The sequence below is a fragment of the Nematostella vectensis genome, chromosome 10 (assembly GCF_932526225.1).
Source record: "Nematostella vectensis chromosome 10, jaNemVect1.1, whole genome shotgun sequence".
In the NCBI taxonomy this organism is placed as follows: domain Eukaryota; kingdom Metazoa; phylum Cnidaria; class Anthozoa; order Actiniaria; family Edwardsiidae; genus Nematostella; species Nematostella vectensis.
In genome coordinates this window covers 4,803,856-4,816,565 of record NC_064043.1, presented here as the reverse complement: position 1 = coordinate 4,816,565, position 12,710 = coordinate 4,803,856, and the positions used below count along the sequence as shown (strand labels likewise).

Here is a 12,710-nt window from a genome sequence, read left to right as displayed (position 1 = left end):
TTACCATTGTTACTCCATACTTTTGATACTTTTGATTATTTGATTTATCTGAAAAATACAGAATCAGTAGCATTAAAATGATAAGCAAGTGTGAAGAAACATAATATTGTAAAATGTTTTTTTAATGATGATACGGAAGGGCAGAGATGATACGGTGACGTCAGTCGAGTTTTGCCGCGCGTTGCGATTATTAACCGCGTGTGGCCTGGGCTGCGCATGCTCAAAAGCATCATCCAGTAACAACACAAGCAAAACCGAAGATGGCGGCCACGATGTGGGTCCGTTAACCTTGCAAAATAGTCAATGCTTTACCCCGAAATCCTCAAGTTTAGTATACAGATGATTTAGGAATGAATCCTTCTGGTCCTGCTGGTGGTTTTCGGCCAGTGAAACCAACTCTATGTCGATACTTCAGCGCTAATGGCTACTGTTTTTATGGCGACCAGTGCCAGTTTGTGCACGCTAAACAAACGAGTAACGATCAAGCCAGGCCAGGTAATGTCTTCTTTCGACCAAGTCTGTGCCTAGAAATATAGAATAATCCTCAGTGATTAATACATTGTATCATTTCTTCAATAACTGTTGCAATCTGTGGTCCTGATTGTCACTTATGATAACCCTCTGGTAGTTTTTGTCCCTGTAAAACCTAACTTTCCACAGAAAGGAAGAAAAAAAAATCTGCCACATTTTGCTTTATAAACATAACGCCAGTTTGCTCACCTTGATGGATTGGATTTATTTGTCTGTAACCTCAGGCCGTCAGCGATTAGTCTCTAGTAATATTTTTGTCAGAATAAAAAATATTTTGAGAAGAACTTTCTAAGGTAGATTCTGAAAATAAAGTAAATTGAATTTCAGTTGTAAACTTTTTGTTTTCAAGTACTTTGTTATTATCATAAAACTCAGTTTTGGCTAAATAAACGGAAATTGTGAGAAATTATACAACACAGAATAATGTGCAAAAAACGTACTAATTTTTTTATTGACAAATACTTTTATCAATCCAAAGAAAGAGGAAATTATTAGTGCCATTATTAATGACAATTTAACAGCTAAAAGCTTGAGTTAAGGCCTTTGATACTTTACCAAATTTGGCTTAGGTGTAAATGTATTTTTTTATTTATACTTTTTTATTTCTGTGTATGTTGTCTTTTTTGAATACTCTAGCAAACGAAGGTAGGCATGTGAGTAGTGTTTGATTTAATGTAAAACTATATTTTATATTTCATATTTTATATTTGATCAGTGGATGTTTATTTTCCAATTCCCTCAGTAGTCGTTTATCAAAATTGCTGGGAAAAGTTACTCTGATAAGTAAAACATTTTTTTTATTATTTTCCAGATAAGGCATATAGTATGTCTAGTAATAATGCATTTCACCGTAGTGCCTCAACTCCCATCTTCTCAGCTTCAAATGGCCCTGTGAGCGGCCCAGGAGGTCACAGAGGCTACAAAGGTGCCATGCCCCAAGGACCAAACGCCGCTCAGGACAACATGATCTCAAACTTTGCAGGATTGTCATTTTCTGCAAAGGTAAATTTTATTTAAAATCCATATAACCTTTAAGATTTGAAACCTGGCAGATTAGGTCAATTCGTTATATTTTCTTCTATCAAATTTTGTTCAGTTCTTATGGATAGAAAAAAAAATGTGTGTAAATGAAATCTGCAATATTGAGGTATTTTCTTCAACCTTCCAGTCATTTGTGAGGTATCAAAATTTCAACAAATATTATGAGGAAATATATGGGTGATATACTAGTTCCATCTTTAAATCTTCTTATTCATTGCCAAAGATCATTGTGCCTTCATATCTTAACCTTGCAGTCAAGTAATTATTCAGCCTTAGATTACACCTTTTGCTGTTCATTATGAGAAAATACGCCTTCAGTGCTACATTCATTTGTGCAAAATGTATATTCAATTATTCAATTTGGAATTTTGCATAAATGTGGTCATTCAATTGTACTTTTTTTCAATCATTTACAAATGGGGACATTCAGTTGGGGAAAAAAACATTCAACTGCATTCATATCAATGTCATTACGATTAAACAAGATCTCAACAAAGTGATTCGACAATCAATAGCACAAATACACCATTTATTTACATCAATATTACACCTTGGACCAAGATTGCCAATCAATAGCATTAACAGACAATCATTACAGTCCTCCCCAATATCATTACTGCAATTGTAATAACAATACAGTCTTTAAGTAATAAAATAAAATAATATATACTTCTAATATAGTAGTCACATTTTTTTTCAGAACAGAAATATGTATATTGCATTTTGCACAAATGAATGCCGCTTTGTTAAAATGGATGTATTTTCCCTTGGTGCACCTTAAGGCATATTTTCTTGTAATGAACAGCAAAATGTGTATTCTAACCTTAAAAATTTAGCAAACATATTGTAGTCTGTGAATTGTATTTTTCTTGCATTGTTTGTGATTGTGTATATATCGTCAGTCACAGGCTCATCAAGGTGTACCTATGACTGGCGCCTCTACTGGTGCTCACTCATCTCCACTCTCCCCCACCAAGAAGTCATTTGGCTCCTCCCTAGCCCCTGGAGGCCCAGTCTCACCTCTTCACTCTCCAAAGCCTCACATGGCTAACAAGTCTAAAATGCCAGTAGCACAGCCCCCTCCTGCACAGGCTCAAGCTTTTGAATTCCTGCCATCTGCTACAGTAAGGGTTGTAAGATATGCAATCTTTTTATAGATGTATGCATACAATAATTTTTTTGAATATAAAACTGCCTTAACCTGCCCTTTAAACTTCATTTTGTTTTGCTCCCCATCCAGTTTCCAATCTTGTACTGATGTTTTTTATCAATATTTTGTTCTTGTAGAATCAGCCTTCACATCACCAGCAGCACATTGAATCAATTGATGGGACAACATACTTTTATTCTCAGCAAAACCAGAATCAAGCTGTTGTAAGTAAACAACTCTATGTTTTTGGTATCTGATTAAATTTCTTAAATATTTATTTGTATCAATAAATAGTTATTTGGCTTTTATTCTGTCAGCAATTGTCTTTAAAGATACAGTAAGCAACCCTCTCCCCTTGTGACTTTAATTCTCTTAAACAATAATCAGTATTTTACTTAGTACAAAAATGTTGTGTATTTATGGCTGGACAAAAATGGCAGTACTATACAATTATTTAGTTTTGTTCTACAGTACCTTACCCTTTGCGACATTACAACATGTTAAGTGAATAAGTGGTGTTTCTTTAGATGCTGCCATCATTTCATGCGTATGTAGGAGAGCAGTCACATCTTGCACACTTGCAAAACTACCAGAGCAGAAGCAATACATTCTCTATGTCTTCTTCTTTGAGACAGGTTTGTTGAGGAAATGTTCTACTACAACTGTACCCTAATAATAGAGTGCTTGCAATAAAAGCGTGAAACACTTAATTATATTTAGTACTATTTTGTAGAATTTAGTACTATATTTAGTGAAATTAGTAACAATAGTCAAAGTGTGAAGGCGGTGTAGATTTCAACAATTCATCATACATTTGTTCACTGAGAGCTTGAAATCTACACCCCCTTCACACTACTTTTACTAAATTAATTCACTAAATAGTACTAAATTCTACAAAATAGTACTAAATATTATTTAGTGTTTAACACTTTTATTGCAAGCACTCTAGAGTATTTAGAAAGAAATACTATAGTATATGTACTGTACTTTGATATTTACAGTATGTTCTTGACCATCAAGAAATGTTAAAAGGTCTAGTCATGGAAAAGCATGTCGTCAACCAGCCTTCTAATTTAATCAAGAAATTACACTAACTGTAGTTTTATTATCACACCATAAACCAATTGACTACACATCATACCACCTTGATTGGTCAAGGTGGTATGATTGACCAGATAACTACCAGATAAAAAAAAATATTTGCTGTCACTAAAGCCAAATATGGCTGAGATTTACAAGTTTATTAAAAGCCAGTTTTTGGTGCATATTTTTTTGTACTAAGTTGTTCCTTGTGTAGGAATTGTTGAATCAGCACACCCTAAGCATGGCATCTCTCAACCCTGATGACACAAGTAAGTGCTAGCCTTGTATATCTTTTGCTTGACTAGAAACTTTACAGTATATTTATCATTGGAAAATAATTGAAAATAACATTTATAAACATTTTTAAGATTTACTGTATGCAGTTTTCTAGCCATGAGACAACCCTTATGATTACAGAGGAACTTGACTACTGTTTGTCTTATTCATGGAGATCCTGGGTTATTCTAGAAGCATCAGCTGACTTGTTGTTGAGACCACTGTTTTTCCATCTAAAATTCATCTTCAGTTCACAAAACTCTCTTATCAGTTTTGTATACATTACTGTAGCTATGTTGCTATAGTTGTAATGAAGATTATGTTTTAGGTGTCCCTCAAGAAGTCGACAGCTACCACACCCTCTGTCCCCTTGAGCCACTAGATACACCAACAGACCAGGTATATGACAAAATATTCTAAAAAAAAATCAGTCACTAAAACTTAAAGGCATCTTTTATTTTACTGTTCATTTTGTTGCTGAAGAGCTAAACTGTTTTGCAGGCCCAGAGGACATTTGGCTACATAACAACTTGTTACAAGGCCATCAACTCAAAAGATGGGTTGCTTTACGTCTTACGCAGAGTACATGGCTTCCGGCTGGTCAATGCTAAATCTATGGTAATTGTAGACCAGTGGAAAAAGATCAGTCACTCTAACTTGGTCAGCCTCCGTGAAGTTTTCACAAGTAAAGCATTTGGAGATAACTGTGAGTACTGCAGATACATTTATTATTATTATTATTTTTTTTTTTTACAAAAAAGTAAGACATAAGTTTTGGTGCTGCTTTTCAAGCACTGATTAAGGGAAACAGTGTGCAAGCTTACAAAAATCCCATTCATATTCTCAAACCCTCACACATGATGACATTACTAGAGTTTGCACTTGCTATCAAATATAATTAATTTGATTATGCTCTTTAATATGGTCTGGTGTGGGTTAGTTAATCAAATTGTTTGGTTTTGATTCTTCAGTCCTCATGTTTCAGCTTTGGTGTTTGTGTATGACTACCATCCTGGTGCAGAAACGTTGCTTAGCCGGCACTTCTCTGGCCCAGATTCTACTTTACCAGTCAATGCCGATGGTTCCTTAGCCTTCCCAGCACCCAACCGTGCCGGCATGCCTGGTGCCAATAGAGGTGGTTCAAGACATGGTCTTATGCCAGAGAGATTAATATGGAGCTATATAATCCAGCTTTCATCAGCTCTTAGAGCAATACACTCAGCTGGACTGCCTTGCCGAATGATTGATCCGTCCAAGATTTTGCTTATTGGAAACTCTAGGTTTGTATATTTGTGGATAATAATAAGAATACAATAGTGATGTCCATATATTTGTTGGCAGGGGTCAATGTTATTAATATTGCAGATTTGAAGTCTAATACAGGTACACTCTATCCCCTTGCGTGGCAAGGCAATATAAATGGTGTCAGCTCCCTCTTATTTGAAAAAGATACTGAATTCTGGTGTAAGAGAAACAATGGCTAACAGCTATAGGAAACATTTTTATTGCGTTATTTTCTCTTATCCTCACACTGTTGCTTTCATTTCCAGGTTAAGAATCAATGGGTGTGGTATTTTCGACATTCTTAGTTTTGATCCTAGCAACAGTTCTAATGCAATGATTCCTCACTTCCAGGTGAGTATCTATGTTTCTTTTGTCTGTTTCTAGCGTAGTAAAGTAAGAAGCAGACATATTCAAAATTGAACACTTTGACCTGAAAAGTGTATAAAGCTCTGTTAACATGATTCTCATCTGTATCAGCCTTTTTTTAGAAGACAAACCACACCACGTTTTCGTGGGGTTTTCCCTGCTTTTAAATGTAAATAATATTGCAATCTCGAGCGAAAACTGACCCCACGTTTTGAAAACACCAGGTGTTATTCAGGAATCCTGAAGGGCACATTTTCTATTATTTTAGGGCCTTGTTTAAACCCTGTTACCAGAACAATATCACTATTTTTCCTATTCAATATGCTCATCTTTGTAATTATAAATAAAATACTTTGGACATTGGTGCCCAGTTGTGTGTGTTTTAATTACGGCATTTTCCCTTTTTTCTCAGGGAAAATGTGCTTACGAAAAAATGTTGATGAATTTAGAAAAATTTAGAAATGAAACATTAGTTTTTATCAGTTTTTGAGATAACAAAAGCAAAGATGCAGTTCTAATTGGATTGAATCATTATAAGGCCTCAAATCATTTTCTTCAAGTTGGTGTATCAAGTATTGTATGATCAAAGCCTGAAAATTCTAAATATTTTAAGTTTTATATTACCAATTCTTAACTGTAATCAACCACAAACATTAATTTATCTAATTTGAAATTTAGAGTTCCTATGCTCAACACCATAAAAAAATGACCCCCTTTTAAAAAAGAGCATTCTATTTTGTTCGCTTTGAATCAAACAAATCCAAAAGGCCAGAATTTTCCTACAATTTTTTTGCAAATTAAATAATACAATGAAGCTTCAATGAAGGTCTCAGTGGTTGCCATGGCATTGTATTCTGTCAAAGACCTGCATTGTATTCTTTATTGTGTTCAGGCCACAACCAAGCTCAGGGGACTGACCATTTGTGAGCACCCTGGAAGAACGATAAATTTCGACTTTGCAGCGAAAAATTACAGGGTACTTCTGGTCTTTTAGATTATTTTCTTTGAAATATGTTTTTAGAAATTATTCTTCTATGACATATAGAATTTTGAATGAAAAAGCTGTCCATTTCCTGCCGAAAAAGTTGCCTCAAAGAGTGAAGGTTGTGATTGCTAGCCCGTGGAGCTTCCTACCCTGTTGTATTTTATTACGAGTGGGGAGGAGGTGAACCGAGATGAGGGAGAAAAATCGCCCAAACTGTAATGAATTGCGACAAAAATGGAACCAGATCAATCAATGACAACAACATCAAGAAAATGACTTTGTTACAGATATATTCGGTACACAAATGAAATATAATATTTGATACAAGAACATTTCGTCTGGTTTGCCCGTATTCTAAGATCTCTATTTTTCCAATTGAGTTCCGAGTTTTTAGAAATTTTCGACACAATGCTTCGATTACAACAGGTATCAAATAAATACTTTATTTTTTTTCAACGAAGTTTTCCTTTTGCCTCGATAGCCCATCAGTTAACACACATGAATATGAATCCATTGATCCGGGGTTTGAGTCTTACCTGCAGTGTTTAACATTTTTTTTCATTATCTTTTTCCTTTTCTAGTTCTTTTCGGTCACAATAAAGGGTTGTTTGAATATTTTTTAATTTCTAACATCCCCTAAAAAGCGTTTATTTATTTTAAAAAAAAGCAAAAGTTATTTTCACTTCTGGATAAAAAGTAGCGACAGCAGTTTTTCCCTGTAATGTTTCAGCAGCAAAAATCGATATAAAAAAGAATAGCGTTTCAAACTTTACATCCAGGACCTCTTCAAAATGAAATAAGTTATTCATAAGCTACTTGATAAGAAAATTTCTTGCACATTTTAGCTTGTTGCAAGCGCCTGCTGTTCTCACTGCGCACGTGCTTGTGAAAAGAAAGAGCTGTTTTAAACGCTTGTGTCTTTGCCTGTAGTCAAATTTTGATATTCTTTATCTCAGGATATGTAAATATTAAAAACAAGTTACTGGAATTTGATGCTAGGGGCACTTTAACCAATCTGCATGATGTTTGCATATCCTTTTTGAAATTCCCGATTTTCGCAAACCTTTTCACAGTTGTTTCGCGAAAAATAAAGACCACAAACTTTGGCAATTCATTTGACACTTAGGTACTTGAACACAAAATTAAATTCCCTGCAAACACAATTTTTCTCTGTGAGATATAAGACTCGTTAAATGTGCTAAGAAAAATTAGGTTAAATTTAAACCGTACCAACATAAAGAAGAATAAGGTACAGTATTCCCCTTTTTGCTAGGCAGTCATGCTGCAGCTTCTGTACAAACACTAGAGCAATTCTTTTGATAGGGGTTTGTAACTGAACCATTTTAATTTGATCTCTAGCAAGAAGACCTTACCTCCTTAGGCAAGCTGGTCCTTGCCCTCGCTAGCTGCTATTCACTGCAATCCATTCAAAGGGAACACATCCAACAGTCTCTGGAGTATGTAGCTATGAATTATTCCAGCGACCTCAAGAACCTAGTCATGTAAGTACATCAAACTTTTCCTTTTGTATAAGCACCACACCTTTATATAGTAAAACACAATGTCCATTACTAGGACCACCAGCCCCAGCAAAATTCTGAAAACCAATTGAAAAAATTTGCACGAAATGGGAGGAAGTGCACATTTGTAACACTATTCAGGATTAAGAAGACCATCTCAAAAATAAAGGGGGAAGCACCTGTTGTTTATGTAAGGTTTTTTAACACATCCCTTTTTGATGAACTTAACAGGATTAAATTGCATTTTTAGATACTTGCTAAGCAACCAGATGACAACACACCTCAAGAGTGTCAATGATATTATGCCTATGATCGGTGCACGGTTCTACACTCAACTGGAAGCAGCACAGGTGAAATGTGACGTCATGGAGGGAGAACTGGCAAAGGTATGCAGTGCCTGGTCCTAGAATCATGCACACGTACCTCAGGTCACCAATGTGAAGTGTGACTGGGTTATATGAAAGGATTTTGATGCCCATATTAGTTAAATTATCCTGTATATGTAGTTGAGGTTTAAAGTTTGTGATCTTTATTTTGGAAATGTTTAAGAGGGGTTTCAAGAAGCTTTAATGTTTTCTTCTTTTATGACTTTTTTTTTCACTTGCAAGGGAAGACTGAAAGTAGTTTCTTAAAATTATACCTTCATACAGTACCTTAAATTGTACACCTACCTTCATACAACCCAGCAGCAAGCTACACTGTGCATTGGTGACCTGTGCATAAACCAAACTTAACAGGTTTGTATGAAATTAGTAAGTGATTCCTTAATTGAATTGATGCCTTGCTTTATTCTAGGAAATGGAGAATGGTAGACTTTTGCGACTCTTGACCAAACTGGGAGTAGTCAATGAACGTCCTGAGTATGTTCAACTTCTATTTATTACTACTTTATTATTTTATTCTGTATTATGTGTATCTCAAATTGCATAAGGCTTCCATGTTAGAACTTTAATGTTGTGTCTGTTATTTTTCAGGTTGGGAATGGATCCCAGCTGGTCTGAGACTGGTGATAGATATCTTCTTAAGCTATTCAGAGATCACGTATTCCATCAAGTGACTGATGCCGGCACACCTGTCGTTGATTTGTCACATGTCGTGACATGTTTGAACAAGGTAGTTTGGACATTGATTTCTTTTAAAAAAGTCCTTTTTGCAACAGAAAGCTTTAAAAATATATAGACATTTTTGCATTTTTGTTTTTACTATTTTCAATGTGAACTTGTGTTTGTAAAATTTAAGATATGAAAATAAAAGCTAGAACAAAAAAAACTTTCAACTGTGGGAAACAAACTTTAATCAGGAAACTAATTTTAATCAAAAGTGTCTGCATTTACATGCAGTATGTAATAGCTGTAATCCATTCAATAATTATGGTTTCGAAAGTTCTAAAAAAACTAAATTGGCATTTGCATATTTCACAGCTCGACGCAGGTTCCCCTGAGAAGATCTGCTTGATGTCTAGAGATGAACAGTCAGTGCTTGTAGTCTCGTATCGGGACCTCCACAACTGTCTAGAATCTGCTTTTAATGAGGTGTTGTCTAGTTCGTTATCATAGTAGTGGCCACTAGTAAGTCACACAGACTATTTTACTATCTGTATATAAGATGTAAGATAGAGTCTTGGGATGGGAGAGAGATCTGTTCTAGAAACCACCTTATGCAATGTGTACTTGATGTTGGAACCTATTGTTGGAAGAACGCTTCTTTGGATTGCCGTGTTGCTTCTTCGCCCTCCGCTGCAAGGGTAATTTAGTTTTCCTCATCTTCATAATTGTGTGAGTTTGATCCATGACTCGAGCAACAAAATGTTGGCTTGTTGGCTTGAATTTGATTGTGTCTTCTTTTGGTAACAAAAGGAACCATTCACAATAAAATATTTGACATATTATTTCTAGTAACAGAAGTAAGGGTAACAGCACTTGTTATAAGTAACAATCAATAAGTAAGCATTTTAGAAAGATACCTTTTCACATCAGAGAGCACCACTGACAAAAATCTAAAGTGTATAAAACTAAATTAGCACCCACTGGTGTTATGCTGCCGTGGTCATGGATCTAAATCACCCTACCCATACTAAAATCACAGCACCCACTGTTAAGCTTGATTAGCTGTATAGTTTTTAGGCTAAAGTCATGCAAATGGATGCCAGAATAGCTGCAAGTCCTTTCCTGATAAGTAAAATTAAACATTTATTACTTTGCCAAGAAATTATATTGGTGTACATATATTTAAAAAAAATAGACAGTGAGCTATAAATGTCAAATAACTAACTTTTTTCAATAGAAATGGCAGCAGCATTTTTTTCATTTCAGTTTAGTTCACTAGTTAGATATAATATAGCAAGTACAGGAAAGTAGATTGTCTACATGCTGCAAAATTTGACTAATATATTTTAGAAATGTATGTTAGATTTGGAGGTTGTAGTATAGATGTATGTGAAAATAAATAGCTTTTCTAATAAGATTTTTATTAAAAATCTAACTTTATTTTCAAGAATAGAATACAAACTCGATTTTCCACATTATATAAACTGGCATATGTATGTGATACTGTTATAATGTATCTTGACCACTAAAAAAATAGAATATAGATATTATAATCTCTTTCACATTCATCAAAACTCATCCAAACATAACTGCTCACTCTTTTTACATATTTAACTCTGATATAATGTCTTAAGGAAAAGAAAGCAAAAAAATAATATAACATTCAACAATGACAACCATAGATTTCAACTGAACTTTTTTGGCAAAAATAGGCTTTATTCTATTAACCATATATATGGTGGTAGTGCTCTTTGGGGGGTTCAATGCAGAAAGTAGCAGCGCCACTGTTTATTAGACATCGTTAGTAATCAATTTATTAGTTATACCATTTATAGTTTATATTTCATACATTGGAACTTGGTGTCAAAGAATTTGGATGGGCACAACAGCTGTAGTATACAAACAGCAGTTGTTTCCATTATCCATTTGGGAACCAAGCTCGTAAAATCTTCTGTGGGCAGGTTGTTATCTTTTGTTGAAACTTAGCAAGGATAACTATGTAGAAACTAATAGTGATACATGTCTCTACCATGTTTCCCCCAAGACAATGTAAGCACTGTAGATACTGATTTTACTACATACTTAGAGGCATGTACAATAATGTTTGCATGGGCTGGATATTTTTCAGTATTTATAGCTCAAGCTAGTTATAAGCATTTTTAAGGGAGTTATTTTCAAATGTAATAGGTTGAAAAAACATACATGAACAAATACTGAAAGACGTGTGAAAAATAATTTGATCTATTGGACAAACTCTACTTGACTAAAATTTAAGAATAAATAGAAAAAGAATTGATACTGAAAGTTTCTTTTTTAATCAAGAGATGCAAGAAATGTAATGGAAAAGTATTAATAAAGTTCATGGTTCAAACGTTCAATGTTGTGTGATAAAAAAGAGGTATTATGCTGTACAATGCTGCAGTTTTATCCCAAACTCAGTAATGCCTTGTCCTGTCTGGGAGTTGAACCCAGTCCTAATGCAAAGCATTCATGCACCACTACACCAACAGGACTTTCTGAATTGAACTGAGCACAGAGGACAAATGCACCTAAACAAAGGGTATATCTAGATAGGATCTTGTATGATTCTCACAGAAATGGAATTTATAAATTATATTCAACACAAAGTTGCTTGTGACTGGAAACACTCTATGAAATGAGTTGAATAAAATATAGAATCACAGTCGAAGCTCTCTGAGCGACTGCTCTCGTGAGCGACCAGCCCCGATAACGACCACTATCACAAATCACAGATTGAATTGTCACACAAACTCTGTAATTCTAAGCTCTCATAAGCAACCAACTTATCGGTGCGACCAGCTCCATTAACGACCACAATTTCAAAACACCAACTGAGATTTTCTTTTATTTTTAAGCTCTCGTAAGCGACCACAATGATTTTTGACTTTACAACATCAGTCAACACCTGATAAACATCATATCCAATGCATGCTGAAATCATATATAAAGCGGAAATGTTGTAATGTTTCACAAAAGCTGCCTTTCCAGTAGATAACTATTAAAGAATTCCATAATTTCAAATTTCTAACTTCAATTTCAACAATTTCTTTGTCTCCAGAAAATGTGTAAATGCAAAGAATCTCCAGTCCGTTACACTGGCTCCAGAGCCTCGTGCGTCTCTCTATTTAGAGGCCAGCGTGCCACTGAATAGACGCTCGAGGCTCCAGCTCCACGATTTATCCTTTTTCCAGTTACAATAGCCATCAACTTGTTTGTTGCACGCTTTAGAAATCGGCTAACAAAAGACGCCATGCGATCGTTGTAGACGCAGAAGATATTATCATGACGAAAAGCTTAAGTCGTCGATATAAACGAGCATAACGAGCTACTTTGCGTAGAATTAATTGCTATTAAATAAAACACATCACTCTCATGATAAGTCAAATACCTAGTTTTAAAATCAAGCA

General features: G+C 34.8%; 1 protein-coding gene across 2 annotated transcripts; it reads left to right on the top strand.

Moving 5' to 3' along the window:
• The first annotated feature begins 221 nt into the window (after positions 1-221).
• LOC5510237 (PAN2-PAN3 deadenylation complex subunit pan3) lies at positions 222-11,660 on the top strand. 2 transcript variants are annotated; one of them, XM_032379407.2, is made up of 15 exons: positions 222-495; positions 1,343-1,533; positions 2,481-2,696; positions 2,860-2,946; positions 3,250-3,357; positions 4,020-4,074; positions 4,410-4,480; positions 4,583-4,787; positions 5,067-5,361; positions 5,632-5,716; positions 8,076-8,218; positions 8,487-8,622; positions 9,032-9,096; positions 9,211-9,349; positions 9,658-11,660. In XM_032379407.2, exons 1-15 carry the CDS (start codon positions 351-353, stop codon positions 9,790-9,792), a joined length of 2,076 nt encoding a protein of 691 aa, XP_032235298.1. In that variant the 5' UTR covers positions 222-350; the 3' UTR covers positions 9,793-11,660. The 2 variants fall into 2 exon arrangements, with proteins under 2 accessions (XP_032235298.1, XP_032235297.1); XM_032379406.2 differs by having other exon boundaries at positions 2,475-2,696.
• The last annotated feature ends 1,050 nt before the right edge of the window (positions 11,661-12,710 follow it).

Excerpts from the sequence above, each read along its gene's own strand:
- LOC5510237 (XM_032379406.2), top strand. The coding sequence starts at position 351 with ATGAATCCTTCTGGTCCTGCTGGTGGTTTTCGGCCAGTGAAACCAACT. Across the intron at positions 3,358-4,019 it reads TGTCTTCTTCTTTGAGACAG|GAATTGTTGAATCAGCACAC; the intron begins GTTTGTTGAGGA and ends TTCCTTGTGTAG. Across the intron at positions 9,350-9,657 it reads TCGTGACATGTTTGAACAAG|CTCGACGCAGGTTCCCCTGA; the intron begins GTAGTTTGGACA and ends CATATTTCACAG.